This window comes from Squalius cephalus (assembly GCF_949319135.1).
Source record: "Squalius cephalus genome assembly, chromosome: 8".
In the NCBI taxonomy this organism is placed as follows: domain Eukaryota; kingdom Metazoa; phylum Chordata; class Actinopteri; order Cypriniformes; family Leuciscidae; genus Squalius; species Squalius cephalus.
The window spans coordinates 33912024-33924957 of NC_137129.1; the positions used below are offsets into that span (position 1 = coordinate 33912024).

General features: G+C 34.6%; 1 protein-coding gene across 1 annotated transcript; it reads left to right on the forward strand.

Moving 5' to 3' along the window:
* The first annotated feature begins 3855 nt into the window (after nucleotides 1-3855).
* ciarta (circadian associated repressor of transcription a) lies at nucleotides 3856-12093 on the forward strand. The gene is made up of 6 exons (XM_079879213.1): nucleotides 3856-4089; nucleotides 6167-6519; nucleotides 8513-8588; nucleotides 9196-9274; nucleotides 9373-9532; nucleotides 10227-12093. Exons 2-6 carry the CDS (start codon nucleotides 6169-6171, stop codon nucleotides 10701-10703), a joined length of 1143 nt encoding a protein of 380 aa, XP_079735339.1. The 5' UTR covers nucleotides 3856-4089; nucleotides 6167-6168; the 3' UTR covers nucleotides 10704-12093.
* Nucleotides 12094-12934: the final 841 nt, after the last annotated feature.

Consider the following 12934-nt stretch of genomic DNA (forward strand, 5'->3'; position numbering starts at 1 on the left):
ATTTACATCCTGTTTTCGGTCGAAGTCCAAAGTAGTCGATTGTCGAGTTCACGCGCGTGATCATAGGTAACTAAACCTATGCGCGTGAACTCGACAATCGACTACTTTGGACTTCGACCGAAAACAGGATGTAAATACAGGTATTTGCGCTGGCTTAAATAACATCATTTTTAATAACATCATTTTTGTCGTTGTTCTCTGTATTCTCTGTTGCACTCCAAATTTACAAAAAAATGAGCTCAATGTTAAAATTGACCGGAGTTCTCCTTTAAATGCACACTTTCCAGCCAATCAGAATCGAGTATTCAGACTGACCTTGGTAAGGATAAAGGTACATATTTAAAAAGTTTACTGTTAAATGTAGCAAGAAATAGCATTATTATAAAGTTTCAATTTCACCTTTTTGACAAATGCTTTAACTAGTGGGTTGTTAAATACCACAGCAAGTTTGTATTAGATAACCTTATCGTTTAAGGTTAAGTTAATGGGTAAACTGCCTATTCTCATGTTTCATCTATCACTTAAAATGCTTTCATTACCAGAAGAAACTAATCGATAATTAAAAAGGAAATGAATAACACAATACAACACTATTTTGTTTATATTAAAGCAACCCTTGATTTGTGTCAAATAATTCTTCAGTCTGAAATTTGGCCATGCTTCAGTGAAAAAGCTGAACTGCACAGCTGAACTGGAAGGAACTTATAGTAAGCGCTCTTTCACTGAGTTCAAGGTCTCTGTGATATATGGGGGATGGGTCTCTCTCTAGACTCCAGGGTTATTAAGTTCAACGTATAGTATAGCTGTGGATGGGGCCTCAGCATAGTTGGAGTGTTGTGTTTTCCATGAAGTTTCCATTTAAGTCTAACTAGCAAAAAAATGTAAGATATGCCACTCCTGTTGCTTCAGTTTCTTTAGGGCTAAACAATGTCATTCACAATATCCATTTTTTTGTTTATTGCAGTCTACGTTTAAATGATTTCCTGTTTTTGAACATAATAATTGTATCCAAAAGCTCTGTTTGTTTGATTGGTGTAATTGAGCATGTTGAACTATGCTGAAAAATACCCCAAGCTGTATAGTCATGTGACAGCATTCTGCCCCAGGGTTCACATTATTCTTGTTTGTAAACCAGGGGGATGGGCTGCTGGGGCAGGGAGTTCATAGTTGTGGATGGAGCCTCTCCTTCATGCTAAAACACTTGAACAACAAGGATGAATTTAACGTATATTATGCAGGAAAAGGGATATCATTTTTATTTATTTATTTATTTTCAATTTATTATTTACTATTATTATTATTATTATTTCATTTTTTGTTTTCATATTTTTTTTAAAGAAAACATTCATTATTTATTTAGTTTTTAAGCAAAATAACTGAATTGTAATTGATATGTTATTTGGCTCTTGAACTGAAATAAACTATTAAATAAAAACGTGAACTTATATTTGAGCTCTCATTTTTATTTAGTTGATGCACAAATAACTTATACTAAAGGTGTGACTATTCTATGACGTTTTGTAGTATAAGTTGTATAAGTATAATAGTATATATTATAGTATAAATGCACAACTGTTGTATCTTTAATTACGTAGTGGAGAAGGAGGGCTATCAGACTCAGACTTAAAATGAATACACTATGGTTGAGTATATAGTGCATAGTTTAGTGCGTCATTTGGGACACAACTTAAAACTAAAATAAAAGTTTATAAAAACTATATAGGCATTTTTTTAACCCCCCCCCCCCCCCCCCCCCAGAAATGAAAACATATAATTAAAAAAATATCTAAATAATAAAAACTATAGCATTTCAGTGATCTTAAAATAACACTGACGTCAGCTAAAAACCCATACAAATGTTTGACTTAATCAAGTGCAAGTATATTGGTCAGCTACAGATGAGTTTATCCCTCCAGCTGTGAACAATAAGGGCTTCCAATAGTCGTGATTATCATTGTGAGTGAGGGTAAGTTGACTTTGAGAATGTAGAGCAAGGTTAACATGTGACCTATATTCTGTTGTGTGCATTGGCTGCTGACCTACAGGTGGGCAACAACAGCATGGGAGGAAGCTGAAATCGGTGACCTTCAATGGTTTAAAGATTGAAAAAGTGTGTTTTGTGAATAAGCTTTCAATGCAATCATGTGTGAATGCTGTCAGGTGTGATGCAGACAGAATAAAAATGTAAAATTAAAGGTTCTATTCACAGTAATTCTGTAATTTCCATAATACTCTGTGAATAATCTAACTATAATCTGATTTTGGATTCTGAATACATTAAAAATATGCATACCAAATCTTTGTCACACAGTAGGTCTTCAGTAGTGACCGCACTATACTTGAATATTGTTTTTGGCTCAAAATGAATTCATCTGCCCCGAAAGACTCTTGTTACTCTTGATAATTACTCTTGAAAGTGTCCTTTTGATCATAATAACCAAAAAGCCAAAGCCCAGAATACAATAATGTATCATTGTGGATAATATTGCCTGGTAATTTCGCTGACCACAGGGAGCAGACTCATTAGCTCATTTGTTTTGAATGAAACTGAGCCAATAACACTTCTTGTCCTGAGCTGACCTTCTCTCTTTTTTTTTTTTTTTTGTCAGACTAACAATCATAGTTCTGCTATCAACTACAAAAGGAAAGTTCACCTACACAAACTTTGATAATGATCCACATTTGAAAGTCTAAAATGCAAAGAAGTCAAAGGGTAGTGAGTGGATTATGCAATGACTTCTTTAAAAGGGATTTCTTGGGTAATTTTTGGGACACAATAGTTAATCTTGCAAAATGCATTTTAATGTGACACCAGTGTTATTTTAGTATTAATGAGATACAATTATAGTTCTTTTATTCGTTTTTATTTTGAAATGTTCCATTTTAATTTTAATTCATTTAATATATATATATACATTATTTACAGCCCTATATCGTTTCACAGCCCTAATATATATATATATATATATATATATATATATATATATATATATATATATATATATATATATATATATATATATATATATATATATATTTAAAATTGTATTAATAATAATAATAATAATAATAATAATAATAATATATATATATATATATATATACATTATTTACAGCCCTATATCGTTTCACAGCCCTAATATATATATATATATATATATATTTAAAATTGTATTAATAATAATAATAATAATAATAATAATATATATATATTATTAATATTTTTCTTTCAGTTTTAGTTATTTTAGTATAGCTACATTAAGCTAAACTAAATGAAAATGAGAAATGTTGCCTTGGAAAAGCTTTTTATATTTTAAGCATTTTTATATTTTATTTCAGTTACCATTTATTTTGGTTGAAGCAACAAATATTTATTCTAGATATCAATTCTCGTGTAGATTTTTCGACAAAACACGCATTTTTAAAATGTTTTTTTTTTTTTTTACTTAAATCTGCCATAAATAGGAAAATAATGTAATTAGAAGTATCATATTGCTGTGGTTACTTCTAAAATAATTTGAGGGTCATCTAAAATAGAGCGTTGTCGGTAAAATGTTGTTATGTTCCAAACAAACTGTCACGGGTACAAACTCTTCTAATGTGGAACAACGAGCACCGTCTGTATAACGTGATTCAATCCGTAGTATCTGCCTTTCCACTCGAATGACACGTGCGAAGATAGGGGTGTGCAAACATGTGAGGCCGACCAATCCCGACTCAGATACTTAGAGATTGGTTCTACTTTCTGTCCAATCAGCGACTCGCCTTTGATCTCTCAGCCAATGGGAGCGCAGTCTGCCTTGGCTTTTGTCCAGCACGTGTAGCGAATGCGATTCACATGTTGTCCCTCGCTGTAGAGTGACGTGACGTCACGTGAGTGGAGAAAGGAAGAGGATAGAAGTCCAAAAAAATCTCTCAGGAGGACAATACTGCGAACAACGAAGACGTCGACACAAAATCTTATTGAGCAGTAAATTGTATGAAACTACTTTAGGCGTACGTACAACAGGTCAGGTCGTGTCAGTGGCGCTAGGTTGTTGTGGTAACGTTACCGACCCAGAATCAACCCAGTATCGACCCAGTATTAAGGTAAGGGAATTAAGAATTTATTAATAATAAGAATTTTTACATCTAAAATTGTTTAATAAATATCCCCGTTATATTCCAGAAATGCTACACGTGTTTGCCATCTCGCTTGTTGTGTGTTTACACCACGTTGAGCTGCATTATCCCTTTGTTTTGCCAGTTTATGTCTGTCATCATGTCATAATTGCAATTAACAAATAATTTGAAAAGTAGGATATTACATTTTCATTACAACCTGAAACTGGTGAACATGTACATTTGATCGGTGATATTTTCTGATATTTTTCCCACATGTGGTTGATGTTTTATTATCACTTTTATAATGATTTTCATGTTTATGTGAAGATTTCATGTATTCAATATAAAGAAAAAAACAACAACATTTCAATATTTCTATTTATTGGCTTAAAAGCTAACATTTTTATGGATTGTAATCCGTCACAACATACGTCCCAAGACAGCTTAGTCAACTCAGCATAAATAATAGTGTTCTTTAAATGTTTAATATTTACATGTTACATTTATTCATATTGCAAAAGCTTTTATCCAAAACGACTATATGTCTTTCTTCTTCTATATCGATCTTTTTTAAACCACCCAGCAGTCCATCTGGTGAAAGTTAATTTGTCTTAATGGCACCGCCTAGCTGTTTATTTTTTATGAGCCACATGCCCTCGAGAGTGTTTTCTTCAACTCGGTCAATTCTGAAACCCTACACTGTATTTATAGCTGTCCATCTAAACAACATTATAGGGTATATGCATTATAGGCATGCACATATTATATTCTTGTGCTTTTCAAAACTCCTATGTTTTTTTCTTTTCTTCTTAAGATACTAACCATATGTGGTATTGTGGCCTTTGACCTAGTGAAAGGAACATGGCGTGCTGTTCTTCATGGGTAGTGCGATTTTTAAACAGGATAATTGTGCTATCTCTGTGATCTCTCTTTCTGTTTTGGATTGTATCCTGTGTGCCTTCATTCGTTTTTTTTTTTTTTATCCACACTGTCTGTTGCCAATTGTTTGTTTGGTGCTAGCACCTCTCTTATTTCTTGACTTGCAGATTTTTTTTTTGTCTGTCAGGAAACCTCAACAATAAGGTTTATTTTCTTCAAGTCCAGTCAAGCCAGTAGTTCAGCTTTGTACTTATCCTGCCAACATATACATGTTTTTATGTACTGTACACACATTGTGTTTTCATGTTTTATTCCATAGACGTAATGATTTTTATACTGAACAAACTGTATATTCTATCCTCCTACAATAACCCTACCCCTAAAACTACCCATCACAGAAAACATTCTGCATTTTTACATTTTCAAAAAACATCACTTAGTAGGATTTATTAGCTGTTTTCCTAATGGGGACCAAAAAAATTCCTGACAAGGATTTCGGATATTGCCATCTTTGTGGGGACATTTTGTCTCCATAATGTGGGGTTTACCAGACCACACTCACTCCACTCACTCCACCCACTTACCCACTCACTCACTCACTCCACCCACTCACTCACTCACTCACTCACTCACTCACTCACTCACTCACTCACTCACTCACTCACTCACTCACTCATAAATGATTTTCTTTTAAATGTTCTATTCATCAAAGAATCTTGAAAAATTGTATCAGGATAAGGAAAAGGATCCTTGTAAAAGGATATACAATGTTTCCACTTCTTCAATCTACTATCAACTACTATCAATTTGCAATAAGACAATTCCAAAAATATTAAAATCTTAACTACTACAAACTTTTGAAAATTAGTTGAATGGTAATTAGTCATTTTTAAACAATTGTAGTCAATCCTCTAAGTCATTCTAGCAGTTTTTACAAGGATTTGCAACCCTAGTGTCCAAAACATACCAGTGACAGTCCCGTCAACCGGCCCCTTCCCCTATTGTTGTGCTTTTTGTTAACATTCTCTCAGCTGTATTTCACATTCCTCATAATTTTCAGCTGCCATGTTCCCTTCAGAGATAGGCTATAACTTGCTGCCATCAGTTCAGTTCATTTCAGCCCATCGCTCTTCAGCTTTAAACAATCTGACACCTCACACATATCTGTTTTCTCACATTTCAGTGATGCTGTCACCAGGAAGTCCTTCCAAATGGCAAATGCAAGATTCCCTCTCCTCGACCCCCAGTTCTCTCCTGTACAGTGAGAGTGACCAGACGGAGGACGAATCTGAGGTCTTCACCTCTGAGAGTAAAGCTGCAGGAGTTGTGCCTGATCCAAAGCTTTGCCAGATCCAAAGCTTGGCCAATGGGAGCTCTCTAAATTCCAAATCGACTCTCACCTTTGTGAACCAGAGGAGTGGCAGAGTTGAAATTGGTCAAACTGGATGTTTCTCGGCATCTCCAGCTTACAACAGTCAGAACCCGGCGCCATATGAAAGGATTCCCACAGAGGGAGACCTGAGGTTTGCACGCAAAGTAAGTCTGAAAATCTCTTTACCCCAGGGTTTCTCAAACTCGGTCCTGGAGGGCCACTGTCCTGCACAGTTTAGTTCCAACCCTGATCAAACACACCAGAGCAAGCTAATCAATGTCTTCAGGATCACTAGAAACTCACAGCTAGGTGTGTTTGATCAGGGTTGGAGCTAAACTGTGCAGGGCAGTGGCCCTCCAGGACCGAGTTTGAGAAACCCTGCTTTACCCTGTGATATTTTCATGCATTCTGCTTCTCTTGTATTTTGCATTAGTGTCAGCCTATGTTTGCATTATGTCAGCTAACGATTAAAGGCTAACTCTCGCCAAATTGCAACCTAGGCTATTTTTGTTAATCTACCCAAGTCAAACATTCGTGTAAAAGCATAATTAGAATGTAAACGCCACTTTTAAGATTGACCATATTATCGTTTTCGGTCAAAATGCCTTTTGAATGGGAGTGCTAGGGGCACTACAGTGATAGCATCAAAATCGCAACATGAAACTGTGCTTGAAGTGTCAACTGGGGCCAGAAATCAGTATCACCAGAAAGTAGTCAATCTCTGAATGCAACGTAACATGAGGAGGGTAAAGATCTTTCCATCTTTACTCTCCTCATGTTACGTTGCATTCGGAGATCGACTACTTTTGTCTGACAAAATTCCAGCCGCCGGAACCACTAACTGATAAAGTGAGTCGTACAAAACCTTTCTTTTTAGTAAACTTTGTGTACGCACTAACAATGTTGTCAATGCTCGAGTTCATGTGTAGAGCCCCTGGTGATACTTCAAGCACAGTTTCATGTTGTGTCGAGCCTCCTTAGTGCTTTAAAAATATGGATTTTGATGCTATCATAGAAGTGCCCCTAGCACTCCCATTCAAAAGGCATTTTGACCGAAAACGAAAATACGGTCAATCTTAAAAGTGGCGTTTCCATTCTAATTATGCTTTTACACGAATGTTTGACTCGGGTAGATTAACAAAAATGGCCTAGGTTGCAATTTGGCGAGAGTTAGCCTTTAATGACTTTTTTTGAGTATGCCTTGGGCAAGAATTATTTAAATAAGAAAACTTAAGATTACAATTGAGGTTTTTCAGGGAGTTCAGAAACGGTGCTTACTGCTATAGATATAGATACAGAATATATATACTGATATAGATATAGTTATCACTTCCTTTGGAGTGACTTTGTGCTTTGTAACTTTGCAGACCCTTTTCATGCTCAAACGGCAACATTACACACTAAAGAAATTTGAAAATGTAAAAAAGCAAAATAAGATTAAAACATGCTTAAATAGGTCAGGTACTTTTTTTTATTATTCATTGTTTATAATAAAAATTTTCTCCTGAGATCCACTTATTTCAGTCAAGTAGTTTTTTATGACCATTTCTCTGAGCCTTACATGTAAAAAGTACATTTTAGGCCGCTGTACCTTTAAGCGCCCCTTTCAAATGTGAAATGCACACCATTACTAAGCACATTCTCTCACACATCAGCTTGTGAGTGGCTGTCATGTCAAATATAGTTTGGGAACTGGGCCATCCTTCGATATAAGCCTCTTTGCAAAGTCCTTGCATCCCAATGTGACAGATGCACGAACCAATATGTGCTGAAATGTTATGAACAAACAAATCAAGAACCTTGTTAAAAATAAATTATAGCTGCTTCTTTTACCATGGCTGTATCTGATCACCTGGTGGTATCATTGGCTTACAATTGTGGGTGGTCATTTTGATACATTGATCTGTGTGCAACTTTAATAACGCAAAGAAATTCAGAATGAGTCATCTTTAGGGGCGAAGCACTGAAGGTGCGTAGGCACTTACTGGATCCGTTAGTGTTCTTCTTCCTCTCTTGAAGTCTTAAGGCAGCCTGTTCCTGTAAAATTGCTTAAGCCTCCAAGACAGTTTTGCAGTTTCTAAATCTGTCGTGCGTTTTTAAATGTTTCTATGATGATTTTATTGGTAAATGCATGTCTTAATATAATTTCTTTTACAGTGTTCAGAGCTGCATGGGTACATCAGGCCCCTGTTGGAGCTGTTGAATGGGTTGAAAACAGGTCGATATGAAAAAGGTAATGGATTAAAAAAATTAGATATACACTACCTTTCAAAAGTGGGGCCAATTAGATTTTTTTTTTAAATAAATTAATACTTTAATCATTAAGATTGTATTGAATTGATACGAAATGACAGTAAAGACATTTATAATGTTACAAAAGATTTTTATTTCAAATAAATGCTGTTCTTTTACATTTTCCATTCATCAAAGAATCCTGAAAAAATTTAGGTTTCTATCAAATTATTAAGCAGCACAACTTTTTTCAACATTGATAATAATAAGAGATGTTTAATGAGCACCAAATCAGCATAATGATTTAATGATTTCTGAAAGGTCATGTGACCATGAAGACTGGAGTAATGATGCTGAAAATTCAGCTTGATCATCACAGGAATAAATTATTTTAAAATGTAATTACAATATTGAAAATATCATTACTTAAAATATTTGTTTTCTATTACAGTTTTTACTAAAGTTTTGATTTCAAATAAACTCAGCCTTGATGAGCATAAAAAAAATAAAATAAAAAATCTAACCCCAAGCATGTGAATGGTAGTGTATGTCCACACCTTATGTAATTTTGTATCTATTTTATTGATTAATTTGTTTCTTTTTGGCAGGTTTGAGCACGTTTCAGCAGAGTGTTGCCATGGATAGACTGCGAAGGATTGTGGGTGTTCTACAAAAACCTGACCTTGGGTATTTTATTTTATTCTATTGAACGATGCATTTCTCTGCATTATATTGAATACATAATGCCTTTTATTAAATCATATTTTTCTGCTATACCTCCATAGGGAGAAGTATATGGGCACTATTCTGCAGCTGGAGATGATGTTAAAGGCTTGGTTCCCTCAGGTGAGGCCTCAGCATCGTGATGGCACCCCTTCATTCCAAAATTTTATGGCTAGTCTGCCTCCACGCTGGAATCAGGACCAGTTACATATTCCTGTAAAGGTAAGCGGATAGAAGTGCTTTGAAACAAACAAACCGTACGAGACAAGCAACAAGTTTCTTCTCGGTTCAAAAAGTTTTTCCACTTAAAGGGATATTCACCCAAAATTTGATCATTATTTACTCACTCTCATGTCGTTCCAAACCTGTAAGACTTCCGTTCATCTTCGGAATGAAGATCTTTTAATGAAATCTGAGAGCTTTCTGTCCCTCCATTGACTGCAACGCAACTGACACTTTGACGCTTCAAAAAGTTCATAAAGAGATCGTAAAACTAATCCATATGAATTGAGCGATTTAGTCCAAATTTTCTGAGGAGGCACGATCACTTCATATGATGAACAGATTGAATTTAGGCTTTTAATCACATATAAACATTCATCAACTCGCACATCAATTGTGGTAAACGGAAGCTCAAGCATGTTCGCTTGACGTGCGAGAACCAATGAGGTTCATTCTCATGTTACACAGCAAGTTTGAGCTTCTGCAAGAACTAATGAGGTTTATTCTCACGTGTCAATCATGTTCGGTTGAGCTTCTGTTTATGTTCGCTGATTAATGTTTGTATGTGAATAAAAGCCTAAATAAAATCTTTTCATCATATAAAGCCATTGTGTTATCAGGGTATATCAGGGCCTTTACAATCTACAACAATCTTGAATGGTTCAATTCCTCATCAAAACCCTTTTTCTTTCAGAAACGCAGATTAAGTTGGTCAGACTCTGACTCGCAAGGTTCCTCAAGCAGCAAACGTATTCTACATGACGATCGAGGACCAAGCCCCAGCGATACTAGCTCATGGCTCAGCAACTCTGAAACCACGTTTAGCGAACTTGAAGAAGACAGTGCAATCTGTACAAATCAAAATAAAATGACATCTGAATCCAAGCACATCAAAAACAGCCATCTTCAAGTTCAGCAAAAGACAAACTCCTTAAACGAAACCCCTGTGACTGCGAAAGGAAGACCGCCTCCGCTTGTAATACCACCATCAGCCACAGATGGCAGCATCTTGTTTATGCAGGATTGGTCAGTGTCCTCCACGACTCCTACTTCTGACGCACCAGCAGACTTGATGATAAGTGGGAAAGATGTGGGTGAATCTGTAAAAGGAGAGGGGCCAGAAAAAAAGGTTAATAGTAAACATCATTGCACAGAGATGTTAAACACATAATGTTTTGAATTTTCTCGCATTTAAAGGAATGGCCATTTTTTTCCAGCCTGTTGATATTGGGAAATCATTGTTTTTCACAAAGTGAAAAGTGTTGTTCAGTTAGTCGGACTTTACATTCTGCCACATATATGTACAACACAGAAGTTAGCATATGTATAGTATGGCATAAGATTTGTTTTTATAAGATTATAGATGCTACATTTCTAAAGTCCTAAGAGGTCAGAGATGTGTCTTAAAATACGTGCTTGAGCCATATGGTCAACCGGTGAAACATGCACAGCTATCAAACACTCGACTGCACTGCCTTTCATGATAACACAGGCTTCCAACAATATTTATGAACATGGCAACGGGAAGCTAGAAGAATAGTCTGATAAAACGTCCAGAAAATCTACCTTAATGTCCTTTGACTTGAATTGTAAACCACTTTGAGCAACGCATGGAATAGATTTGCAGTATGGGAGGATATTTTCCAGGCAGTTTTATTTATTACTTCTTTACTTGAACATTCTGAGATCTTATAAGCAGCCTTAAAATGACCCTTGAGAGTCTGTACATGTGGGCCGTGGGCCATTTTCATAGTTCAGTGTTGTATTTTTATTAAGATACAGAGAGCCAAACAACTGATGGGATGCATCATGAAGTGTTATTCTATAATCTGGAAAGCAAATGGTCATTTATTGAAAATTTTCTTGCCAAACACAGTTTGCACATTTATGTTGTTCTGATTCCTTGTTGTAATAGTTCATTTTGTCACAGAAATCTAGGTTTTTGTTTTAGAAAATTGCACAGTTGGTCCCTTCTACTCACCTAAAATGTCCTTTTCCATTTAGAGCATTGTAATTATTAACCATTCTCTAAAACATATGTTCAAGTTAATTACGAGTATGTGGAGTGTCCCACACTGTAAAGATCACACTGAGGAAGATAAGACTTTTATTTAGCTATTTGTAGAGAATAATCTGACATTAGAGATACAGTATTTAGCTTCATGAGGAATGAGAAGAACTTTTGTTGACTGAGACGCATGTAGTCACAGCTGTACGAGTATCGTGAAAATATATGACTATATTGTTGCCATCATAATGGATATTGTACTATAAGGGAAAAGTGCATATGAAGATATATTGATTAACATTTAAATGCACTTAACAGCTTCATGTAATTGTGAAGGTAGAATTTTGAGGAAAATATTTTTTAAATAAATAAAAATTCTTCCTCAAAATTGAAAAAGTCAGGCATTGTAGCACTGTTCTTATTTTCTATTGATTGTTTAAACTCATTTTCTGTTTGTTACTGTTATTATATCAAAGTTTTTTCAAGTCAAGGTTGCTGAAATGTTTTTCAACGTTCCACTTTTTGATATCATTAAATGTTTCAAAGTTTCTTATATTGTTATTTACTGTCTCTTTCTTTTTTATTGTCTTTATTTTTAGACATCAGTTATGGCATAGCCTATATAGAGCAAAAAATATAAATGGAAATATATTTTAAATATACACTATAGCATTCAAAAGTTTGGGGTCAGTACATTTTTTAAAATGTTTTTGAAAGAAATTCTTTAAGCTGCATTTTTTATTAAACATTTTATTTACAGTTAAAAAGCAATATTGCAAAATATTACAATTTAAAATTTATATTTTAATATATTTCAAATTGTAATTTATTCTTGTGGTGGCAAAGCTGAATTTTCAGTGTCACATGATCCTTCAGAAATCATATTAATATGCTGATTTGGTGCTCAAGAATTTTTTTTAACCAATGTTGAAAACAGTTGTGCTGCCTAATATTTTTGCGGAAACTGATAATTTTTTTTCAGGATTCTTTGATTTTGATTCATTGACAGTTCAAGTATTTATTTCAAATAGTTTTTGTAACAATGTAAAGGTCTTTACTGCCTCTTTTGATACATTTTATAGGTCTTTGCCATTTCTGATCTATTTAAAATATATTAAATATTTGTATAGTCCAAAATATATTTAGCATATATCTATACATATATTTTGACCAGGAGAAATAGATAGATTGTCTGTATTAACTTAAAGAAAGTGCTCTTGATAGCTATTAATATGATTAACATGACTGTTGCAAGTAGGATAACGAATACACTAGAAGGTCCACATATTTCTCGAGTGTTCTATCTGAACATGACTGACCCCTGCTGGCCTGGTTGTTTTATAATATAAAAGTTTATCAATATAAAAGATTCATATTTATGTTTCAAAGTGATT

Bases quoted from the DNA above. Each gene is read 5' to 3' on its own strand.
- ciarta (XM_079879213.1), top strand. From the start codon at position 6,169: ATGCTGTCACCAGGAAGTCCTTCCAAATGGCAAATGCAAGATTCCCTC. The intron at 8,589-9,195 runs GTAATGGATTAA...TCTTTTTGGCAG, and splicing joins AACAGGTCGATATGAAAAAG to GTTTGAGCACGTTTCAGCAG. The intron at 9,533-10,226 runs GTAAGCGGATAG...TTTTTCTTTCAG, and splicing joins AGTTACATATTCCTGTAAAG to AAACGCAGATTAAGTTGGTC.